This window comes from Centroberyx gerrardi, chromosome 14 (genome assembly GCF_048128805.1).
Source record: "Centroberyx gerrardi isolate f3 chromosome 14, fCenGer3.hap1.cur.20231027, whole genome shotgun sequence".
NCBI classification, from domain to species: Eukaryota; Metazoa; Chordata; class Actinopteri; order Beryciformes; family Berycidae; genus Centroberyx; species Centroberyx gerrardi.
The window spans coordinates 14005291-14028098 of NC_136010.1; the positions used below are offsets into that span (position 1 = coordinate 14005291).

General features: G+C 40.6%; 2 protein-coding genes across 2 annotated transcripts; both read left to right on the forward strand.

Annotated features, from left to right (window-relative positions):
• The first annotated feature begins 2179 nt into the window (after positions 1-2179).
• Positions 2180-7195, forward strand: rab5if (RAB5 interacting factor). The gene is made up of 4 exons (XM_071921062.2): positions 2180-2454; positions 3098-3201; positions 3457-3586; positions 5480-7195. The coding sequence occupies exons 1-4, from the start codon at positions 2347-2349 to the stop codon at positions 5519-5521; spliced, it is 384 nt and encodes a 127-aa protein (XP_071777163.1). The 5' UTR covers positions 2180-2346; the 3' UTR covers positions 5522-7195.
• A 469-nt stretch (positions 7196-7664) lies between these two features.
• dhx35 (DEAH-box helicase 35) lies at positions 7665-17951 on the forward strand. The gene is made up of 21 exons (XM_071921050.2): positions 7665-7720; positions 8225-8352; positions 8486-8578; positions 8946-9023; positions 9175-9279; positions 9368-9429; positions 9548-9617; positions 9763-9822; positions 10214-10326; positions 10489-10585; positions 10750-10908; positions 11818-12028; positions 12210-12334; positions 12612-12666; positions 12918-13108; positions 13210-13287; positions 13402-13531; positions 13973-14054; positions 14177-14248; positions 15754-15865; positions 16109-17951. Exons 1-21 carry the CDS (start codon positions 7681-7683, stop codon positions 16145-16147), a joined length of 2100 nt encoding a protein of 699 aa, XP_071777151.2. The 5' UTR covers positions 7665-7680; the 3' UTR covers positions 16148-17951.
• Positions 17952-22808: the final 4857 nt, after the last annotated feature.

Sequence of the window (22808 nt, forward strand, 5' to 3'; positions counted from 1 at the left end):
AGAAAATCCCGTTAAGTACAGTAAGGTCACTATAAACTCACTACCTATGGGAACGTTCCAGGTATAATATAGGCTACTGATTTTCCAGGAAATTTGATTCAAGGGTGTGTTCATTATGCAATTAGATTCAAATCAAAGATGAAATATCCTCCTCCTGGTGATACTAAATGAGTCAGTGCTTTATGGATCAATTTTAAAACTTCAAAGAGAAAGTGAATTGAACTTTTCCCTCACCCACTTTCTGGGGGTGAGGGGTGGGGGGCTCTAAGCAAACACATCTACCACTTATAACTGAGGCTGATCCCACAGCATGTAAGGCCCTATATTTTGACAAAAAGGTCTTAGGGTCATAGAGCTGAAAAATATATTGTAATATCAGCAGCTATGGTCTTAAAATTAGGTGATAGTTTGACAGCTAACAGATTGAAATTTCACAAATAATTTCACAGTTCCATTCATTTAATTTCAAGTATGAGGGCATTACCCTCTTTTTCAATTTCATAACAAGTCAATGTAATTTGTTTCATCATATTCTAAGTTTATTTTTTGATATATGACACCATATTGTGAACCTAATTGAATCAAGTTATTTTTGAAACATTTAAACGCTCACCTCATGGGCTTTCTTTAAATTCCATCCAATTTGATTACTCAATATAAAATCAATAATTCTGTCAATCATTCATTTGTGTAGCTACCTTTAGGACCGGGGCTTTCTCAGAGCCATGTATCACTAAACTGTCAGCAGGTAATCATGACTTCTCATCAAGTTGTTTACACTTGTTAATAAAGGAAGTGTCAGTTCACTTATGGTAAACCGATCATGATTTTCTAACCTCAAATCAAAGAGTTGGCAGGGGGGAGATGGAGCTAGATGGGACTTTCTCTCAGTCACTGAGGAGGCCCTCTGCTGGACACCAGAGAGGAGAGAGGAAGGGAGACCCAAGATGATTTGGCTGCCAAAACAGCCCAAGAGAGAGAGCTGGAGGGATCTTGTGGCAGATGTACAGTATGTCCCATCTAATGCAATGAGGCACAAAGTAAGTAAGTAACAGTAGGCCTCTATTAAAGGACACTAATGAATAACAATGCGTCATCCCTGCTATGATTATAGTTGATATCTCAGACAGTTGTCCAGTGCATTTTTACTATTATTGAGACATTTGACAGGTAAACTTCATTCCTCATTAAAACTCATGAAGCCCTATGGCCAATTAAAATGTAATGCTTAACGTTTTGAAATCTTTTTTTGTTTTTTGTTGTTGTTCAATGTCAAAGGCTCACAAAACCTCAGGCCAGGTCGGACCGCTGTTATCTCAGAACAAATGTCAGAATATTGAACAGATTTTTTTCTTTCAAAAAGTGCAGTGAGCTTTGTGGGTTTTTTTGTTTTTAAGACACACTTTCAACTACATTAAACCACTGAGGCTGTGTTGAATCCACACATGGCTACACATAAAAAATATGCAAAAGAAAGAAGGATTAAAGGCAGTTAGGTTACTGGGTTACATTAAGTTTTATGCTGTCTAATGAAAAAGCATGCATAGGCCATGCAAAGCAAACAGTGTGTTAAGTGGATGGGATGCAATGTTCTAAGTATATTTATTTAATGGCAGCTGCCGCTGCCCACAAATGGAAATTTGCACCCACTGCTTAATAGACCATGAAAATGTATCATCGGGTCTAATTTTACTGACTGCTATCACTGCATAATTTATCCAGATGTTATCAGTATTCAAAATGAGCCATTTGAAAACTGCTGTAGGAACAGTGATACTGGAAATACTGGAAGTAAACCTGCATCTCAAAACCAAAATCACACATGTTCCCCACCTCTACAAAAAACAATCCACCTGATGCTGCTGTCTCCTCATTTGAACACAGCTATGAATAATGCCAGAGCTTTATCTTTACATGTATGCTAACATGATGATGGTATTGAGGAAGAAACAAAAAGAGAGAAAGGCCATAGAGAAACAGAGACAGACAGACAGACAGACAACCAGACAAAGAGACAGAGAGGGGGAGAGAGAGATAGCATAACTCCACCACTAGAGGTCTCTGTCGCCGTTTTGTGGAGTTTCTGCCAAGGCGGTGCAGGGACGTCGCACTCTCTCATTGGTTGTTAGTGGCAGGGTCAAACACTGTTGCGCATGCTCAAACGGTCCGTTTTCTGTTAGCGACTGCAATCTGTCAGATCAGCAGAGCGTTTATTCCCCTAACACCTTCAAAGATTTCAAAATACTGTCTCCCGTTGTCAGCGTTAGATACTTTGTTCTAGCTTGAGGACTTATTACAACTGGAGCGTTACTTTTCGACCTGTGTAGCCGGCGGTAACAGCAAAGAATGACGAACAGCTCAAAGAGGAAAGAAGAGATTCATCTGGTGAATGGGGGTGTAAAACAGTCCACATGGAGCAAAGCATTCAACAGTAATGCTATCTGGGAGGAGAAGGTCAGTGAGTTGCCCTGCTTGTTCAGCCTAGCCACTATATTGTTACAGTTATGCATAATTGCCCCAAACTTATCAGGAAACCTTCCACTTCATAGTTTGTCGCTCGCTATTCCAAGAGACGGCTAGCTGGAGCTAGCTATCATGCTAACGATTATCCGGTTACTGTAGCTAACCCCTACGTTACCGTTGTTCGTTTGCTGTCATCGTAAATCAATATAATCGCATAATTGAGCTAGGCTGCGTGAGCTTTCTAAACAGCAAAACAAGAAGTGGAAGAAGACGTGTCGTGCTGCATTTTAAATAATCTGCCTGTTTTGTGAAATGAAAGGGAACAGAGCTGCTAAATTACTTTAAAAGTTCAATATTGTTCCTCCAGACTAGTGTTTTGCTTTGGTAGAAATATTAACTTTTACATGCTTCCCTGTCATGAACAGTTAATCTGTCGGTGTATGTGGGGTGGAGCTAGAGCTGGACATCATTTCCCACAACTGACTAAAATGATTTATCTCTAGTAAGAATGGAAGAAATTAAGCGGATCATACTGCACAATACTAGGCTAATGCATTTAAATGTAATGTTCTAAATTTAGTATCAGCATAACACAATTTATGTTTTAATCTTGTTTCTTCATTTTCTTCAACAGGATGAGTTTTTAGATGTGATTTACTGGATCCGGCAAATTATTGCAGTAATCCTTGGTGTGATATGGGGTGTTGCGCCGCTGAAGGGATTTCTAGGAATAGCCATGTAAGTATTCAGTACAGCCAGTGTCCTTTTTCCCTACCTTACATTTTTGACTGAGCTCCCAGTTCTGCATATTTGATTGCATTGCTAAATAAATGGTATGTTTATAGGATCATACCGACTATGTTGACGAATAGTGTAGGACTGACAAAGGCTATGGAGTCAGACTGATAGCCTTCAGGTTTTGGAGCAAAAGGATCTTTCTCATTTAAAAAAAATCACTGATATGCTAACATCCCAATGTGCTTACCTTGCTAGATTCTGCATCATCAATGCTGGCGTCCTGTATGTATACTTCAGCAGCTTTCAGCAGATCGACGAGGAGGAGTACGGTGGCACATGGGAACTCACCAAAGAAGGCTTCATGACGTCTTTTGCTCTGTTTCTGGTGGGGATGCAAACATTTCTGCAAACATTTTGCCACTTTGCTTTTGCAAAATGTGTTAATTCAGTACAGACTTTCTTTGGAAATAGAGGTCCAAATATTTCCCATGGTCACTTGTTTGTTTTCAGAGTTGACACCACAAGGAAGAATAATACTATAGGGTCACAATCAAATTGTATGGATATTATTGTGGGATATGATATCCGACTCGGTTGTATAGCCTTTTTTTAATACTAAGCACCTGGGTTGTAGTTGTAGTTGCAGTTGTCAACTGACCAGGATTTTAATGGTCTGAGTCTGACTTGTTGAGGTATAAACTGCAAAAAACGTACACTTTGTAAAGCCTAGCTTTTCCTGACTAGTGTGTTGTTGACATATTATGCAAAGGTGTTTCTGGAAACAATGGCCCTTATTTATGAAGCAGCCATCGAAATCACAAGTTAAAAGGTGCATTCTTGAGTCCACCGAAAAACACCCACATTTAACCTCCAATGAATGCCTCTATTGGTAGTGTACCTCTAGTCACCTAAATCTAGTCATGGGACCTGATTTGAATACTACATTGAATACAAATGCTACACAATCACCCTGCAATATGAGTGATACTCAGTAATTATATACACTTTTGATTTCTGGTCTATACTGTACCTATGGCTACGTACACACTGCCAGAATTCGGTAGTGACAACTGAATTTATGAATGAGAGTGAATTTGCATATGTCTGGTACACACTGGAGCAAAGCGGAGTAAAATTTGCGGACTGTGTATGTACAGGTAACAGGAGTCACGCCACTCCTCGGATCTCGCGATGGTTGTAAAGAATGTCTGTAACCATAGTAACGTTTACTAATATGGCGGCTACTATTGCCTGTATTTTCAGTTTACTTGACACCTGTAACACCAGTTACCAGAGGCGTCAACTTATCCATAAGATCTTAACAAACCGCCACTGACAGCGGCGCCATGTTCTCTTTTTCCGCCGCATGGACTTGATACTTTTAACGGCAACATTTGGGCCCAGGCCGCAGAACTGGTAGGAACAACCACAATGTTGAGGAAACAGACTGGATAGAAAATTTGAGAATGTCTCACAACACTTACCTCCGTCTCTTTAAAAAACAAAAACAAAAACGGTGATAATGTTACGTAACGTAACGAGTGTTGCGCCTTACGTCACGTAACAACCAGTTGTCCAGTCCGGTTCTGGTACACACTACACGGACTAACCGAATCCGCTCTCAAATTCGGTTGTCAATACCTGAATTTTCAGGGAGTGAGTTCGGTTGTTGTCACACTCCTTAATAACTGAACTGTGTGTGAACATAACAGGATTAAGCACTCCAATGAGGAGCGACAGTCGTATTTAGTTGCAATGTGTACGTAATCAATCCACTGATAAAAAGAGAATTATGGCTGCATATTTTTATTTGGAGGAATCAATAATTAGCCTAATTTATTATTAAATTTCAGTGTTATTTTTATGCTCTATAATATGTCACATTTCATGATTTAAAAATGATCTCATAGACTCAAGTTGGAGGTTTCAGTTAGTAATGCTTAATGTAATGACTTACTTTGTGACTGTGTGTCTCTGTAATATGCAGTGAAGCGCTTCAAATGAGCGTACACACATTGAGAACAGATGTGAGAAAGATCTCAGTGGTACCATCAAGTTCCAGTTGATAAATACTGTCTTATGTGGGAGGATGAGCATATTTTCATTTTAAGATCAGATTGGAGTGAACGTTCCCTTCATAAATCTGGGCCAATTAGTGTATTATATTACAGCATATCATTAGTCAGTTTGTAATGATTTCAATGTTGCTGTTCCTGAAGCTTGTGATTTAATAATCTGTGTCTAACCAGTATATCTATTCCTCTCTGTCTCTTACCAGGTGGTGTGGATAATATTTTACACAGCTCTACATTATGACTGAGAGGAATCCATCGGACACTAAATATGAACATTTCCGTTGAAGTAAATTGTCAAGACACAAAGACTCCATGGCTTGAGGGGTGTCAACACTCCTAACATAGGACTTGTCAGTGTGCAGTGCATTTTGGGAAATCGTAGTTCGAATAACAAGATCCTGGCGAGACCACCATGATGAACATGTTCAAATACATCTCGATAGTTTGAGGGTTCCTTCTCAAGGCATCTTACATTACACTTCCCAAATGTTATATTTCCTTCCTCCCGCCGTCGACATTATCTCTGATCACACACTTATTGAAATATGGAAAGCAATGGTTCTGCTGAGACCAGCTGCATTTCTAGTTATGCTGAAATAGTTTGATGCAAAGGCCTTCTGTTTTAGAAGAGTGATACCAGCATGTTTTTTTTTAGACTGTGGAGATGTAACAATCTGTGTGTGTATTATCCCAGTTTACTTCTCACTGAGCTGATCACTGAAATTACAGCAAGGGGGCAGTAAAAACTAAATCTTGTCATATAATCATTAGGACCCGCCTGATCTGTGGGTGTGATGTTTTTTAGTCTGATGTGGTAGCTGTGGTCTGTTGTGGTACGTTTAATTGGAGGAGAAAATGAACCATATCTGATCTAAAATACGAGTAATGGATTATGTCTTTGGCTTCACTGTTAACACTCCGTCTAGACCAGAATTCCTAAACGCATGCATGAATTTCTTTCCAAAACGATATATCCACCATGTTATCTGGGGCTGACACAATGATTAAAATGGCATGGCAGTAAAGCGCTTTACTGTGAAAGTTATGAGCCATCTTAACACCTTTGTTTTCAAGGATGGAATCATCTGTTTTGTTGAAATATTGACTGGTGACTTTCAGGAAGCTTAATTTTTCCCCCCTCAAAACTGGATATATAGCGTTTTGGAATGAAACCCATCAATTGTCTTTCTTCTCAAGGGTCTAGTTGTAAATGTGAAAATGTTGGATAACCACAACTCATTGTGCCGAAACCACACTCTTTTCTTGCTGATCTCATTTATGGAACAAATGCTGATACGATGTAGGCTTACATATCAGCCAATATCTGATGCCGATGCAAATATCTGCCAGTAATATCAATGCAATCAATATATCAGTTGGCCGCTAATAATAACCATGTCCATCCATATAAGTCACATCTTCAGAGAGGAGGAAGGAAACATGCATGTTGTCAGATGCAAAATGTCCACAGATTGAATCTAAACCTGGTCTGTGCACTGCCATGATTTGCTGTTAGTATGTCTTGATGTCATTTTTTCATCAATGGCATTATTGCATAGAGGTTAGAAATAATTTAATTTTTTTGTGTTTGTTTTCCTTCACACGTAGCTTCCAGATCAAAGTCTTACCTAATGTTCTGAAATTAATTTAAACATGTCTGTAAATTCTGTACAATGTCCCTTTTGTCAAAATCCACATTGTATTACGCAGATTTATTTGTACTTATGTTATATCTTGTTTGATGTAACATACTTCTCAGTATTTTATAGTGAATAAATTTTAAAAAACAGTTCTTGCAAGATGACTGTAATGATCCTGTTGTACTAGATGCACAGATGGTGTTTGAGAGGACTGTATTTTCTGATCGAAATCTTTTGGGAATCATTAAACATGGGCTTTATTTGGCCTCCATTTTCAAAGAGATGGAGTGTTACTTCATTGCCATACCAGGAAATTTAATTTAGTGCATTAGTTTATCATTAGGCTGATAAATTCAATATGCTGATGGTTCAACGTTATGAGCTTGCATATGCCCTTACACTGGACTGTATACCAGTGTTTATCCGAAGATGCTGCTTTCCCTTTCTTGTTATCTGTATCGTATTCTGCTTTTTGCTATCTCTATTTATTTCCTAGTCATTTGTTTGATTTTTGACCTTGATCCAACTGCTGCAAAGTTGCAGTTTCCACACAGGGATCCTTTAAGTTCCATCTGCTCTTTTCATAACAGTTTGGACAGTCATCTACTGGCCAAATATGAAAATAAGCCAACTTTTCTTCGAGGCTGTCAGCTGTTTTTTCAGACGCCGAACGCAGCGACATCGTTCGTAAAATCCTCAACGAAATCCCGAAGTATGACGTCACCCGCGAAGAAGCGGAAAAAATATGTGACGTAGAGGCCAAGATGGCGGCTCCCCTCTCCACGATGAAATTTTGGAAGCCGGGTAAGTATGATAAATAGATGAGATATTTTGCATTAGACGCGCGTTTTGCCGTGTTTGAGTTTATGTGGAAGTACTAACGTGAAGTGTGCCCGGGTGGCCGGTCCCGGTGCCGCAGCGAGCCGAGGGCAGCTGCGTGATATCTGCGAGTCTGCAGCCAGTTCAGCCCGGGCGGGTAGCAATGCGGGGCAGGTCGCACTCAGTCTGAAAGTATAACCTGTCAAAGAGAAACATATAGGGCTCGAAGGACGGTAGCTACAGCGATACCTGTGATAGAAACGACATTATTGGCATTGGTGAAGGGCTTTTTTTTTTTTTTTGCCTATTTCATTTCATGGCATTGCACTAACCCTCATGTCCTCAACCCGCTCACAGACAGCTAAGTTGTAGAAACGGCTTATCGTAACAGTGCAGTCTCACATGTCATTGCTCTTTTAATTACACATTGCGACAGTATCTCGTCTTTACCATCACCATCTGCCCCCTCCCCCCTCCCCCCTCTCTCAGGGTCTGAGGCACCCGGGATCTCAGAGGAGCGGGAGCTCACCACAGAGACCACCGGTTCCCCTGTCATATTCAACCCGCACACCGCTCTCTCCATAGAGAAACAACGACAGAAACTCCCCGTTTTCAAGGTTGCTCACACCTGCCACACATCACTGAATGTAACATTTGGGGAATGTTTTGGTAAAGCAGAGAATGGGCTGGAACTTCTTTACTGTGCCTGAGGAGTCCTACTGAACTGTTGTGTGTTACTTGTGGTTCCAGCACAGAAACAACATCTTGTACTTAGTGGAGAGCTACCAGACTGTCATCATAGTTGGTGAGACGGGATGTGGGAAGACGACGCAGATACCTCAGGTTGGTATGATTTAGTTGAGATAACATTGTGGTACCTTTTTTTTTTTTTTTAACTGGGACTATTTTTTTTTTAGAAATCCACTAAATTCAAGGTCAGATGTGCACCAAACCAAACAGCTGCAAGGCACTACAATGCAGCAGTAGACTGATACCCTTCTTGCGGCCTAATTCCCATAGTGGTTCAACACGACCTTGTCTGGATGCTTAGTAGCCTTTTTTTTTTTTAGCAGGGTTTGGAACAAATCAGCTGGGGCTTAATTTATGCCGAGTCTGCTGTTCTGAAACATTGATGTGTCGCTCTGTCTCGTTCTTCGTACTCCTCTACCTTTTTGGCTTCACCATCCTGTTTTCTTCTCCCTGCTCTCAGTACCTACTGGAGGCTGGCTGGGCAGCAGAGGGGAAGGTGATCGGGGTGACACAGCCTCGTCGTGTGGCTGCTACCTCGGTATGTACTCTAGTAAAGCCCTGGTATTACTCAGGTTATCATCATCCTATAACACTCTTTGGCAATGTGATTTCAGTGCAAGAAAATTTCTTAGCAATGAACTACATGCCTGCATTAAATAGTATATATCTCTCCTCTTTCCTCCTGGTAGGTGGCTAACCGTGTTGCGGAGGAGCGGGGGGCCCTGCTGGGACATGAGGTGGGCTACACCATCCGATTTGACGACTGCTCTGATGCCCATGCCACCAGGATCAAGGTATTTCCTGCAAGACCTATGCAATCTTTATGGTTTCCTTTGCGTAGGTCCTTTCAATGCCTAATTGTTCCCCCCCTATCTGCATCAGTTCCTAACAGATGGCATGCTGGTGCGAGAGATGATGGCTGATCCTCTTTTGAAAAAATACAGGTGAATGAATTAAATCAAGACACAGAGTCATTACTGGACCTGTATACCAGTGTCTGTCAGACATGTTTGGTTTCACGTTTGGTAATTCTAATGCTCTATATTGTATTGTCATCCTCAGTGTGTTGGTGTTAGATGAGGCACATGAGAGAACCCTGTACACAGACATAGCCATTGGTTTACTAAAGAAGGTAATTCCAGTTCAATCTGTCAATTGAACAATGAACACTTTTAACTGTCAAACTATAACTTTGTAATACAGCCTTAGAAAACATGGCATAAAGTCACGCCTTCTTTTCTTTTTTTTTATCTCTGTTCCCACTCTTTCTTCAATAGATTCAGAAGAAGCGGCGAGACCTGAGGCTGATTGTGGCCTCTGCCACTCTGGATGCCAAGGTGACTGCATCATTAAGATGAACAGATATGCTTGAGTAGAGAGAAAGGGAAACAGAGGCAGATAAGGGAAAAGTTGATGTTGGGTCAGACCACATTGTACTGACATCTGCGGTACACTGACGAAGCAGAGACACAATCAGGCCATGACTGTGCTCAGCATTAAGCGAGCCAGCTGAAGTGCCATATCAGACATCCATTTTCTGTAAAAAGAGTATTTTTATCTACACCTGCAAGTTATTTAGTTAAACTGCAGTAGTGAAGTTGCACACTATTTTGAAATGTCAGATTGAGGGCAGCAGAAGTACTCCATTGCTTTTTGTTTTGCATATAAAATGCCAGTCTTAGAAATGCCTCTTTTATGCCTTCTAACCAATATTTCTCCCATCTGAAGAAATTCCATGAGTTCTTCAACCTGAATGAGTCTGGGGATCCCAACAAGGACACATGTGGCATTCTGACAGTGGAGGGACGAACCTTTCCAGTGGACGTCTTCTACACTGTCAGGTACGCAACACACATAAGCCAGGCCATGGGGATAATGTCTCTGTCACTCAGGCTCTCCATGGCGTATACTGTGCTCATTGTTGGGTGGACAATCCCACCAGGTAATCCTGTTTTTTAACCCTTGAGTGTCTCTTCCTCTCCTTGTCCTGGGTTCATTCTCAGTCCTGTCCCAGACTATGTGAAGGCCACAGTGGAGACGGTGCTGAAGATCCATGAGACAGAGGATGATGGAGATGTCCTGGCTTTTCTCACTGGCCAGGTTAGTGGCCACATTTTTACCTCTTTTTATTTGCTTCCCTTTGACAGCAGGCTAAAGCTTTTATAAACGCACTAATGTCCCATGTACTCATTCTATTACTATATTTTAGTGTAGTCAAACTGGGAAGACAGCCACCTTATTCTACCTTGTATTTGTCCACGTAGGAAGAGGTGGAGAAGGTGGTGTCCCTTCTGCAGGAACAGGCCAGGTCTCTGTCCCGATACGGCATGAAGAAACACCTGAGAGTTATGCCCATGTATGCCGGTCTACCTTATGCTGAGCAGATGAAGGTCTTTGAGAGGGTGCCCTCCACTGTTCGCAAGGTAAGTCTGCTGCTCTTTTTCTAATTTCTAATTTTGTAATTTTCTAGGGGGTAAAATTAGATTTGATGTGTAGTTCAAAATCCCTGGAAAATATGAGTCTGTGCTACGGAGAAGTTTACTAGCTATACTGCATGTTGTTCTATGAAATAAAAATACAGCAGCATCTTCTAGCATCACCTTTGTGAATTTTTGTCCTTCAATTACTTTTCATATAGATTAGTGCTTGCGAAATGCGGATCATTTAGGAAAAGGGGACTACAACAGTTGTTAGCCTGTAGCTAGCAAAAATTGGAAAACACAAATGGAATTGAAATAACTAACGAGAACATGGCAACTATAACTATATATGAACAATAACAACTATAGTAACTATTCAATGCAACGCTGATTAGTGTTTTGTTAGCAAAAATCAGTATTGAAAGTAACAAAAAGCATTTTAGCATTTTAGTCCCTGTAACAAACGTAGTATATCTCATGGGCATCCATTCAACACAGCCCTAATTTTTGATGTTTTGAAAAGGCCATTCATATCTTCCATAGGGATTTTGGACTACACACCAAATGGCGAAAATGCTAATCTATGGCATACAAAATGATGGAAAATGACGACTTCTGTTTACAGCCTCTATTGCGAGTAAATCAAAGATTATATTTATGGTACAAAAAAAGGAAAAGAATCAAACGCAGTATTCTGACAGAAAAAAGTTTAATTACCTTTAGCTTCTTTGATAACACATGACATGAAATTAAAGAATGCACCAATTTGATGTGGTGTGAAAAGCCTACAAGCGTACAAACAATGCAGGCAGTTTTTCACTGATTTTTTCTTCTCATAAGAGTCAATAGTAGCTGGTATAACAGTATCATTTCCAAAAGCATTTAACTTATTCCTTCCCACGTTACTTCCAGGTGGTGGTGGCCACTAACATAGCTGAGACATCCATCACTATAAACGGGATAGTGTTCGTCATCGACTGTGCGTTTGTGAAGCTGCGAGCCTATAACCCTCGCACTGCCATTGAGTCGCTGGTGGTCACCCCCATCTCCAAGGCTTCAGCCAGCCAGCGGGCTGGAAGAGCCGGACGCAACCGACCCGGGAAATGCTTCAGACTATACACAGGTATGTGTGAGTTTGCGGGGATATGAGATGATGAACGTTAGGGTTGCAGAATTATGTCTATGAGAGGAATTCTACATTGTTAATGTTGTTTATCGGCGGGCTGTAATCTGTCATGCCTCTCTCCACGCTCTCTGCCTCTTTCTCTTCCCCTTTTTCTCACTGCCTCTCTGCCTTTCATCAGAGGAGGACTTTGAGAAACTGCCTGCCTCTACTGTGCCAGAGATGCAGCGTACCAATTTGGCCCCTGTCATCCTGCAGCTCAAAGCTCTAGGCATTGACAACGTGCTGCGATTCAGCTTCCTCTCTGTGAGTATCTCACTCTGCATCCACGGGGTGGCTGTGACGCTCTCACCCGCTGTGAGAGGAATTGTACTCTACATTCTAATTAGCTAGAATGGCCTGCGGAGAAAACCGTATCGAAACCGTAAAGTTAACGCAGTCATTGTGGTCTGTTTGTGCCTCTGAAAACACAAGTGACAACACATCTTTAGTGCACCAGACACACTTTATTCTAACTTTTAATTTGAGCAGAAACAAGTTAATTGTTGTGTAATATCCTTTATTCTGTTTTTTTTTTTTTTAGCCTCCTCCAGCTCAGACCATGGTTCAGGCTCTGGAACTGCTCTATGCTCTAGGAGGTAAGAAACAAGGCGGCAAGGGTGGCATAGTGAGTAGGGAGACTGGGTGTCGGCAAGTATCCATCCTGCCGAGGTGTTTCTATGCAAGACACTGAATCCTTTACCTCCCTGTGGAAGGAGGGCAAGTGAAAACACAAATTCTCCTTCTGATATCAGTGGAGTATCACAAAAAACAACACCTTCCACCATAAAACACTTTCCCCAAGGTGACTGATGTGTGTGTGTGTGCATGTGTGTGTGTGTGTTGGCAGGTCTGGACCAGTATGGCCGTCTGACTGATGGCATGGGTGTGCGGATGGCAGAGTTTCCTCTCAGCCCCATGTTTGCCAAGATGCTTCTAGAGTCGGGGAACTTTGGCTGCTCCAAAGAGATTGTGACCATAGCAGCTATGATGCAGATTCAGAACATCTTTACTGTGCCGCCGAATCAGAAGAAAGCCGCCGTAAGTGCAAACAAGATCTTTGAAAAGAACTGTGTTGTATTTGATATAGGCGTGTTTTGTCAGTGTTACATTTCTCCAAGTCTTCCTTTCTCACCCTGTAGGCCCGGGAGCATAGGAAGTTTGCTGTCGCCGAGGGAGACCATCTCACCATGCTCAATGTGTACGAAGCATTCATCAAGGTATGTGTACTTACAGCTCGGTCATTACCAAAGAACACAACACTGGAGCTTGTGAACTGAGCAAAAGTCAAGAATCGGTCAAGAATGTGCGCCCTTGTCCTCTTTCTTCTCCAGCACCAGAAGAGCTCCCAGTGGTGCCAGGAACACTTCCTCAACTACAAGGGTCTGTTGCGTGCCATGACCGTACGAGAGCAGCTCCGACGCCTCTTGAACAAGTTCAAGGTGCCGCGGACTTCCAGTGAAGGTATGAATCTGTAAGAAATATGCAGGGTAGTTTCAGCTGATTGGCCAAAGACACGTTCTAACCATGCTGATAATTTCCATAAAGCACAGCTGGCGATGCTTCAATGTTCAATTGTTATGCCAACTCTTGTGGTAACTAGGGAGCTAGTTGGCGATCTCTCTTGTTTTCACCTGTTTTTTTTATTCTTATAAATGTATACTGCTTTGAAGAAACTTTTCAGACAGTACATTTGTATTGGTAACCATTGTATAAAAGCCATAATACCCTTGAGGACATTCTTAATTGTGATTATGGGTTCTTTTCTGCTCACACTCTGCTGCCCTTCGTACCTATTGAATCACAGTCACACCCATAATTATAGTAAAGAACAGCCTCGCGGGTATTATTACTATAATATCTGACGGTTTGACATGTTCATTGCTACTTTCTGTTTTTGTACAGGTGACCCTGATGTGATCCTGAGGTGCATTGTGTCTGGGTTCTTTTCCAATGCAGCCCGCATTCACCATTCAGGATCCTACAGGTGAGGGCGCTCTTAGCTCTCCATCGCTTTTCTGTTGCAACTATTTCTCTTTCCCCAGCACAGGAAGTAATTTGTGTGTTCATACACTCCCAAATAATGTGACTTTTCTCTCACTTTTCAAGGACTTTACGAGACGACCGTGAGCTTCACATCCACCCCAACTCTGTGCTGTTTGGAGAGAAACCTCCAAAATGGTCAGTACATTTTCTGTGCATATATTATATGGCAACTATGTTATTAATGTAGTGTATATAGGTACTTTTATTCTTGTATCTAATGGTATTGAGAGAATGGAGAGAATTATGGTCTCCACTCAGAAGTAATATTTTGCCCAGTTACCCGATTTCAAAATGTTCAAATTCAGATTTGTATTACTTGTGTCTAGAGTACTTGAAAGTGAATGTATAACCTGCACTCTGAAGGATGTAATTGATATGCTTAAATCCTATGTAACACTCCACGTGTGCAAAACATTATGCTCTCTGAAGTGCATCTTGGAGAACACACTGCACACTGCAAGCCCTCAATCACAGGAGATGACATCACCTCTACTGTAGCAAGACATTTTACTGAACAAACCCATCCTGCTACTGATTTATGGTGTATATCTGGTTTATGGATACAGAACAAGTCACACAAGCTCAGAGAGGAAGTGATTTTTTTTTTAAAAGAATAAATTGCTGCAAAGGGAGGCGTCTTGGATATACAGACTTCATGCTATGGTAACCAGAGGGCTTCAATAGCTGCTTATCAACGACAAGGTTATTGTGTGACAAGGTTTTACATACCACAAGATGGTGCCACATGTCATTTTTTTTATGGATAACTTAACAGGTGGTCATCATCATTTTTTAGATCCCACCCTTCCCATAAAACACACCCCAATCCTCATTTAGCTAGTCCTGGTGACTCAGATGTCTAAGGTGCATACCATGTAACCTCGAGGTTGCCATAAAGATCATCTTTAAAAAATACATACCATAACAAGTGGTCATTGTTTAAATCTCACCCTTCCACTAAAACACACCCAAGCCTCATTTAGCTAGTAAAAATCTAGGGGATAAAAAGGACCCAGAAGCCTGAAGTGTGAGCGCTGTAAAAGCCCAGTGTAAATCCCAGTGGAGCCTCATCCTTCATGTGGACAACTGAACACTGGTTCGCCTTGAGCGTGATTATCAACAAGCAGCTAATGAAGAGTTAGACTTCCCCCAATTTCTAATTTCTTCCTTTCTTTGAAAAGTCCTCCTTCGTCTTTTGTGTTGACAACTTGCAGACCCACTTGCACTACGAGGTTCTTATGAATACAGCTGTATTAGTAGGGATTTTTATTTGCGAAGAGTGATTAAATTTGTAAAATGGTGTCATGGACTTATGAGCACCAGGCTGTTTTCCATAATTGCCATTTACAAATGGCAATTTGTAAATTGCCATTTGGCCCTTCTCAGTGTGCACAGTGTGTGGAGACAAACACTCTTAATGAGATAGGGCAAGGTCCAGCTGTCAGTCGTGTGCTGCGCATCAATTATCTGCACAGTACAACACGGTCTCAAAATATTTGTGTGACCATATATTTCCTCAGGAATGGAAGAAAAGAAATATATAAACAGATCACCTTTTTTCTTGCTCTCAACTAGTCACATTAAAAACTGGATTGGCTTTGAGTATTTCACTCAGGTATCTCACTTTTTCTCCTCTCCAGGGTTGTCTTCAATGAAGTGGTGCAGACTGCGAAATACTACATGCGTGATGTGACTGCTGTCGAGTCGTCCTGGTTGGTTGAGCTGGCCCCCCACTTTTATAAGCAGGCTAAGGTAGGCCAAAGAAAGAAACCTCATACTCCAACCCCTAATCCTCCAGCTACAACTGTTGTGAAAGATCTGAATTGGTCAATTCACCACGGCTAAAGCCCCAGTTGTAATGTTAAGCTAGATGAAGGCATTCCCATGTTTTTTCATAATCCTGTTTGAACTTCTGACACCACCGTTTATTTGCCCGCTTTTAATAGTCTGCCTCAGTGATTCGTTGGATTTAACTTTGTCTCTTTTCTCTTTCAGCATGGCTCGCTGGCCAGCAAGAGATCCCGGGTGCTCTAAGTCCTGCGAGCACCACACCGCTGTAAGACAGGAAGACCCACTGGAAAAAAAGGACAGCACCCCTCTTAAACCGCCACTGTGCCCCTGTCCATCTCACTGTATATAAAGATGTACTATATATTTATTGTCCATGTCCACCTGCACAACCCCTCCACATAGGGGGCACTATCTGACCACGCTAGAATGGGCACTAGTGGCATTTGTTTTTTTAGTGTTAATGTTAGAATGTGTGATTTGCTTACATTTGAAAGCATCTGTCTTGCGTTTTGGCAGTGCCATAGTGTAGTATCTGTTTTTATCAGTGTAATATCTGATCCATGACCCTGTATGGTTGAGGGTGAGATAAGAGTAAATGGTGATGGATGTCAGACGAGTTCAGAATGTGCTTGACTTGCGTCCGTTCAAGCATGGTCACATAGTGGTGACCCATCATACCTGTACATAGTCAGAGCAGGCTGAGGTCCAGGGAATGGCTCTCCTGTTACAGGCCGGTCCATACCTGGCTCTTGGCTTCATTATTTTTTTATTGCTGTATTTTTTTCCTGTCGCAGCACAGCATGATAAATAATTGAAGACAATGGAATGTGAGGATGTTGTATTTTGAGGGACTTAATATGGTTTAGTTTTTGATTGATTTGCTTCCCCCCATAGCCTGGGTGCCTTTATGTTTCTAATTGGTTCGCAATATGTGATGCTGAACACAGAATATCTTCCTTTTCCAATTTAAAGAGCTTAAATCATCTGTACTTTCATTCTGGCTCCAATGCCTTTGCTGCAGAGGGAAATGCATTTTTGTTTGTCTCAGTCCGCCCCAGATTGTACAACTAATATGATACTGTGAAAAGACTTATATTACTTTTGGACCGTTTGTTGTTTTCAACTCTTTATTGCCACTTAACTACTCTAGCTCAAACATAGTGGCCTTGCTACCACTCTGTGCCAAATTTTTTTATCAACCATATTTCACATTTCATTTTCAAATGGAATGTGCAAATAAACCCAAGCATTGTAAATGCAAAGCTGTGCAATCAAAACTAAAAATGAAGTGCCATTTGTTCCTATGATGACAAAGTGCATTCAGACATGCATCCAAAGCCTCAAAGAAACAGTAGCATTTATTTTTAGCCATCTCTTTGGCCATCATAGTAGCCTTTCTTCTCAAAGTCTCTATGTTTTGAACAAGCTGTTATTGTACATTTTGTTTATTACAACTAGGTCTACTAGGTGTTCAGTAAAATGGCAAGTTTTATGTTTTCCATTCCATATTTAGGCTACTATACGTCTTTTACATTCCTGCTTTTGTTCTTATTTCCCTAATTTTGTTTTCCTTCAGAGGTATATGGCCCTGAATACTCTAGAAAGCCTCAGCAAGCAATAGAAACAAGGGTTGTCATTTTGATCCACCAGGACCTGCTTTCAAATCAGTAAGGTTACCGTCATGAACTTTATTGACTTATGTCTGCATGGTTTTTCGTAGATAACTTGTTCTTGAAGTAACTAGATGCAGTGAAACAGTAATCAAACTCTGGAGAACAACACACCATAGATAAATAAATCCAATCAGATTAGATGAGTATACAAGTGAAGTACTCTTGCATGTTAAATGGTACTCTAAAGTACACCTTAAGATCACCCCGTAGATTAATTGCAAACATAGCTGATTGCAAGATGACTTGTTTATTCTCATTTGTGCTGATACTCTAAATATGTATGCAGCCAAACTGTAATCTGTAGAACTGTGTAGTTGCTCAATTCTGAGAAAAAGCTCCATCACCTGACATCTCTTCCACAAATCTTCAAATAAAGCCTTATTGTCATGCATTGAGATGTGGCTCTTTGTCTTCACTGAACTTCTTTACTTTTCATGTAGTGCTTTACTCAGCCAGGGGGTGTCAATGTTGTACCATAAACAAGTGCCTACTCCCTAGTCTTACCTTTCTGAAGGTGATAAATCAGGATGTGTAAGGCATTTTTGACACCCCCCACTTTATAACTATGTGTAAAAATAAAAATACTTGTTTTTGTTCATGCTGTTGATCCCAACAACCAGGCCCATTATGTAGACCCAGCACATTCAATTTATGGATAATGATAGGCTATGCTCAGAGTGAATATAAAACCTTACTATGCTATTTAAGAATATTTTGCAAAAAAGTAAGTATATGTCAGCTACAGGTTAAGCCACTGTAGAAGAGATCCACATATTCGCTGACCTGCATTTTACAGACAAAGTTCAAGGATATGAACACATTTGCAGCAGCACTTTCACTAAAACGTCAACTATTAAAATGGATTCGCGCTGCTCCCTACCGCCCTCCCACGGTGTTTGGCAGAAGGAGACAATATTGGTACCAGGCAGGCAATTAGTTAGAAAAGTTTGAATTGCTGCCTGGTGGATACATGGCGAATTTACCTGTCCAGCTAAACTAAAAGGTCTCAAGGCAAGTTCTGTGAAGTATGTATGTTTGCCGATAAGCAATTTAATTTAACTGACAAATTTTGCAATGGAGTTTGACGTGACGTTCCCTGCCACATAGAGATGACAACCGAGTATGACACGGCTAGCTAAGTTAGCTAACCAGTTAGCCCAAATGCTAATGTTGCTATTATGCGTTTGTATTTACTTACACTTCTGATTTAAGTAAGAAATAGCGGTAGCTTCTCTTGCTCCTTCCTCAAATGCAGCCTGAAGCCAATTTTTGCTCGATATCTTATGTTCTTTAAGAATAATGAAAGGAAACATTCCGCTCCAGGAAAAAATGTGTTAAAGTAGAATTTAAAGGTGCTACTTTAGCTTTTTTACAGCAATAAATCATCGCCACATTCATTTTGAGACATTAGTATAATTTATTACCATAAACAAACAAGACCATTGCTAAGATTGGCAGCATCTAGCTACCTGCCTCTGCACTGAGTCTTACATTGTGTGTCACGGGGTCAGATTTTGTGAGGAATCTGTTGGATTGCTTTAAGGCACAAAGGGAAATTATTTTATGGCACAAAACAGGAAAAACCCTGCTGTTCTTTCAGCACAAACGCATGTAAAGCTTCCAGAATTTCTCACGATGGCAGGTGGTGAGTGAAATGCCAATGGAAAAATCTGTTCCAACATGTTTATCCTCTTCAGTAAAGCAAAATTGAAAACCTTACACCAACAAAGCAAACATCCAAAGGTCAGCCCCAAAAGAGTCGATTCCTTGACTCCAACAAGCTTAACAGTCGGGGTCGACTCTGGGAGTCGAAACTAAGTCAATTCCACCTTTTCAATCAATGATTTTTTTGTGTGCATAAAATAGGTAATTAGCAGTTATTACAATTAGCCTACTAAGTGAGCGTTTTCCTGGTTGATTCCATCATGTCTTATGGCCTTTCTGGCACATCCATAGAGCAGAGGTAGGCATACACTACATGCAGTCAAGAGTTTACCTTGCAGTAGAGGTGACACACTGAAAACAACAAAGATTAACTGGTGGAACATCCCAAAAAATTGTACACACTCAGCACTTATACTGCCATAATTATAATTTATTGTTAACATCCATTCCTTCCTATTCTCCTTCCATCTACTACAAGATCTACGTGTCCACAATGTAATGCAATGGTCGGATTCTCTTCTGTGAACAGCACACACCAGTGCAACTCTAATGGCAGTAAAAGTGCAAATTGGGGAACTGTAACTTCTCTGAACAACCCTTGAGATGTAAGTAAATGCAAATGAGTAATAGTGACATGTTGACTAATAGTTAGATTAAGATGCAATGATCTCAATGTCTCAGAGGCAATTTAAACTTTACCACTCTGTTTTCATTGTAGAGACCAAATGAAGGTGCTACAGACACGCTAACTGTACAGTAGGCTCGAAGGCACAGGTGGATTACATATCTAGAGCTAGGTAACTTTACTTTGAAGGCAAGAGAAACAGTAAAATATCATGAAATGGGTAAAATAACATGAAATGGGCGGCTGCTCTAATGAGTCATTTTCGAGTTTCTCACTGTGTGTTCTGCAAATATGCTCCTTCACAAAGTGATTGCAGGCCTACAGCATAGAAGTGCAAACCTAAATAATGTAGCATTGAAGTTGGACCATTTAAAAGAGCGTGGTTGACTCCCTTGTTTCAGGATTCAGTCAGTCTGCAGAGGGTGTTGCTGGCAGGAAGTGGATGCCAGGTTCCCAAGGGGAGGAGGAGACAATCAGGCGAAGGAAAGGGGAATTTCCTGCTCATCACAGTGCAATGAAGGTTAGTATCCTCTATAGGTGAAGTGAGGTGAGTGTAGAAGGGTGTTTTCGCCTTTGGGCATGCTGTCTCGGACTTGTAAAATGATGAGGCAGTAACCACTCGATGGAATTGAAGTTTTGGCTTCTTAAAAGGGACTGGGCCCCAGCATGCAGTGTGAGGTCTAACCAAAGGTACAGACTATGGTTACATCTAGTGAGGGAGACTGGGGCCAGCCGTAACCTAATGCTTTAGCTTATTCCACAACAAATCTGTGGTTATTTCAGTTAGAATTTAAATTAACTTTGGCATGGCTACAACATCCTTTCCTCTTCACTGTCAACAGAGTAGGCTAAGCTATAGTGGTCAAGATGGAAATAAATAATGATTTGCCTCACATCCAGTGTCAATTAATTAGCAAGGGTTATTAGTTACTACATAATTAATTGTAACAATTAGGCATTAACTGTATCAATTAAGAAAAAGAGTGAAGCCCAGCCCACACATTGGGAAGTCATAATTGCATGTTCCAATTAATTATACATGATATGCTAAATGTGTTTTTGAATATCTTTCAATATTCTACTGTGGATTTAGTGGTGCAAATGTTCATGGTTATGGCAAATATGGCCTACACTAAACTACAGGCTGGAAAAAATTATACCTATTTTAACAGCCATTATAGAGCTCTCTATTTTAGACCGATGGTCCAAAATTAATTAATTCAAAGATCATGAACAAAGCATGAACAAATTCAAGTTGTCTTATTGGTGTTTTCTGAGACTAATTCATTTTACCAGTGTTACTTATGTTGTACAGCATTGCAAAATAAGCCATAATAAGCTCAGTGTAATTAAAAAGTGGACGCTGACACGATGTCTTACAAAAATGTCTATTTAAATTAACTTGATAGTTGATTTAATTTATGTTATTTTTCATCATTTTTTGTAAGCGCGCTTGCTTTTATCTTGCTAATTGGTTATGATAACTGGGATTTTATGTAAATTAGTCATATGACAAGTCTGTGAAAGGTGAACCGATGCATCTCTCATCAGACACTCAGCCACTGCTTAGACAAAACAGAATATTGTACACCTATAATTGTGGTTTGCTTAACCACAAAGCCTTACAATGATATTGTCTGACTTGCATTATAGGGATCCTTGGAAGTGTGGAGGATGAAGCGATGCTGCATTTGGCTCAGTGTCATCTGAAGGGAAGGAGGCTCCTCTCTGCCTAATGTGTTTACGGACTAAATGCAAGTAAGAGAAGAAAGACTAAATTTCTATGTGTGTTTTTCAGTTCCACTCAGTTGCCCATTACTGTTGTGTAACCACATACATGAGAGGAAGCCTGACAGCCGGCGGTATCAGTGATTAATCGTGCGCATGTGATTCGGACGAGGCAGCAATTTGAACAGGTTGTGTGTATGAGGTTGAGCGTTCCTTACCATATTTCAGTGCCTTCAAAAAATCATTGACATGTTCTATCCAATTTAAAGAATGTTTAACTGTTTTAAAGGGTTTGATGGGAAAGCAAGTCATGTGTGGATGGTAATTACCCCCTGTTCAAAGTTTATACATGTTTTGAAAGAAAACAATCTGGTTAATATTTCTCTCCTCCATGACCAACCAAGTGATAAGTGTTGATGCTTACAGTTTTTGGATGGTCTCTTGTGCTCACAATGTACCATAGGTTTCTATTTCTTGCAAGACGTACATGGTACCATTTTGAAATTATGTTAATATAATGATGATAGTGTATATGCACATGAGATTTGAGGTTGCGGTTGGTTGAGGTGCAACACTATCGCTGCCAATATTTTGGCACACGGTTGAGACCAGATGACAAGTTAAGCAAACCTTTCCCTTGTAAACCTGGATGGTGACCTTGTGATCAGCAGATTTAAAAAAAACACAAACAGACCCATCTGTCCTAGGTGATCACATATTAACCTATTCTAATGGTGAGAAGGCCCTAATAAGATTTGGAAGGGTGAAAAATACGGAGCTGAAATGATAATTACTCGTGTTTGTGTGTGTGTTTGGCAGGAGGTAGTGAGAGAAATGTTTTTGCATTCATGGCAGGCGCTTGCAAAATCATGATTATATAACATGTCTATTCTGCATGATTGCATTCATTAACAAAAATATTATTAAGTCTTGGACATAGTGAATGGCTGTGATTGGATATCATCTCCCAGAACATGAATTTTATATAGCCTTCTATAGGAACAAGAGGCTTTATTGCTAAGTAGCTGTATAAATGTAAAAAAAAAAAAAAAGAATCAAAGAGATTTCAAGCATGGGAGGAATTTTTACATTTGGGAGGGAGGATGCAATCAGTAGCATGGGACTTGCAGAGGCCTCCCCGGGTGACAAATTGAAAGTGTCTCGGTCTAGTTTATAGCCCTGATCAGGTCAAACGAAAAATATTGGAGGTCTG

Excerpts from the sequence above, each read along its gene's own strand:
- dhx35 (XM_071921050.2), top strand. The coding sequence starts at position 7,681 with ATGGCGGCTCCCCTCTCCACGATGAAATTTTGGAAGCCGG. Across the intron at positions 8,353-8,485 it reads AGAAACTCCCCGTTTTCAAG|CACAGAAACAACATCTTGTA; the intron begins GTTGCTCACACC and ends TTGTGGTTCCAG. Across the intron at positions 9,430-9,547 it reads CCTCTTTTGAAAAAATACAG|TGTGTTGGTGTTAGATGAGG; the intron begins GTGAATGAATTA and ends TGTCATCCTCAG.
- rab5if (XM_071921062.2), top strand. The coding sequence starts at position 2,347 with ATGACGAACAGCTCAAAGAGGAAAGAAGAGATTCATCTGGTGAATGGG. Across the intron at positions 3,202-3,456 it reads GGATTTCTAGGAATAGCCAT|ATTCTGCATCATCAATGCTG; the intron begins GTAAGTATTCAG and ends TTACCTTGCTAG. Across the intron at positions 3,587-5,479 it reads CGTCTTTTGCTCTGTTTCTG|GTGGTGTGGATAATATTTTA; the intron begins GTGGGGATGCAA and ends GTCTCTTACCAG.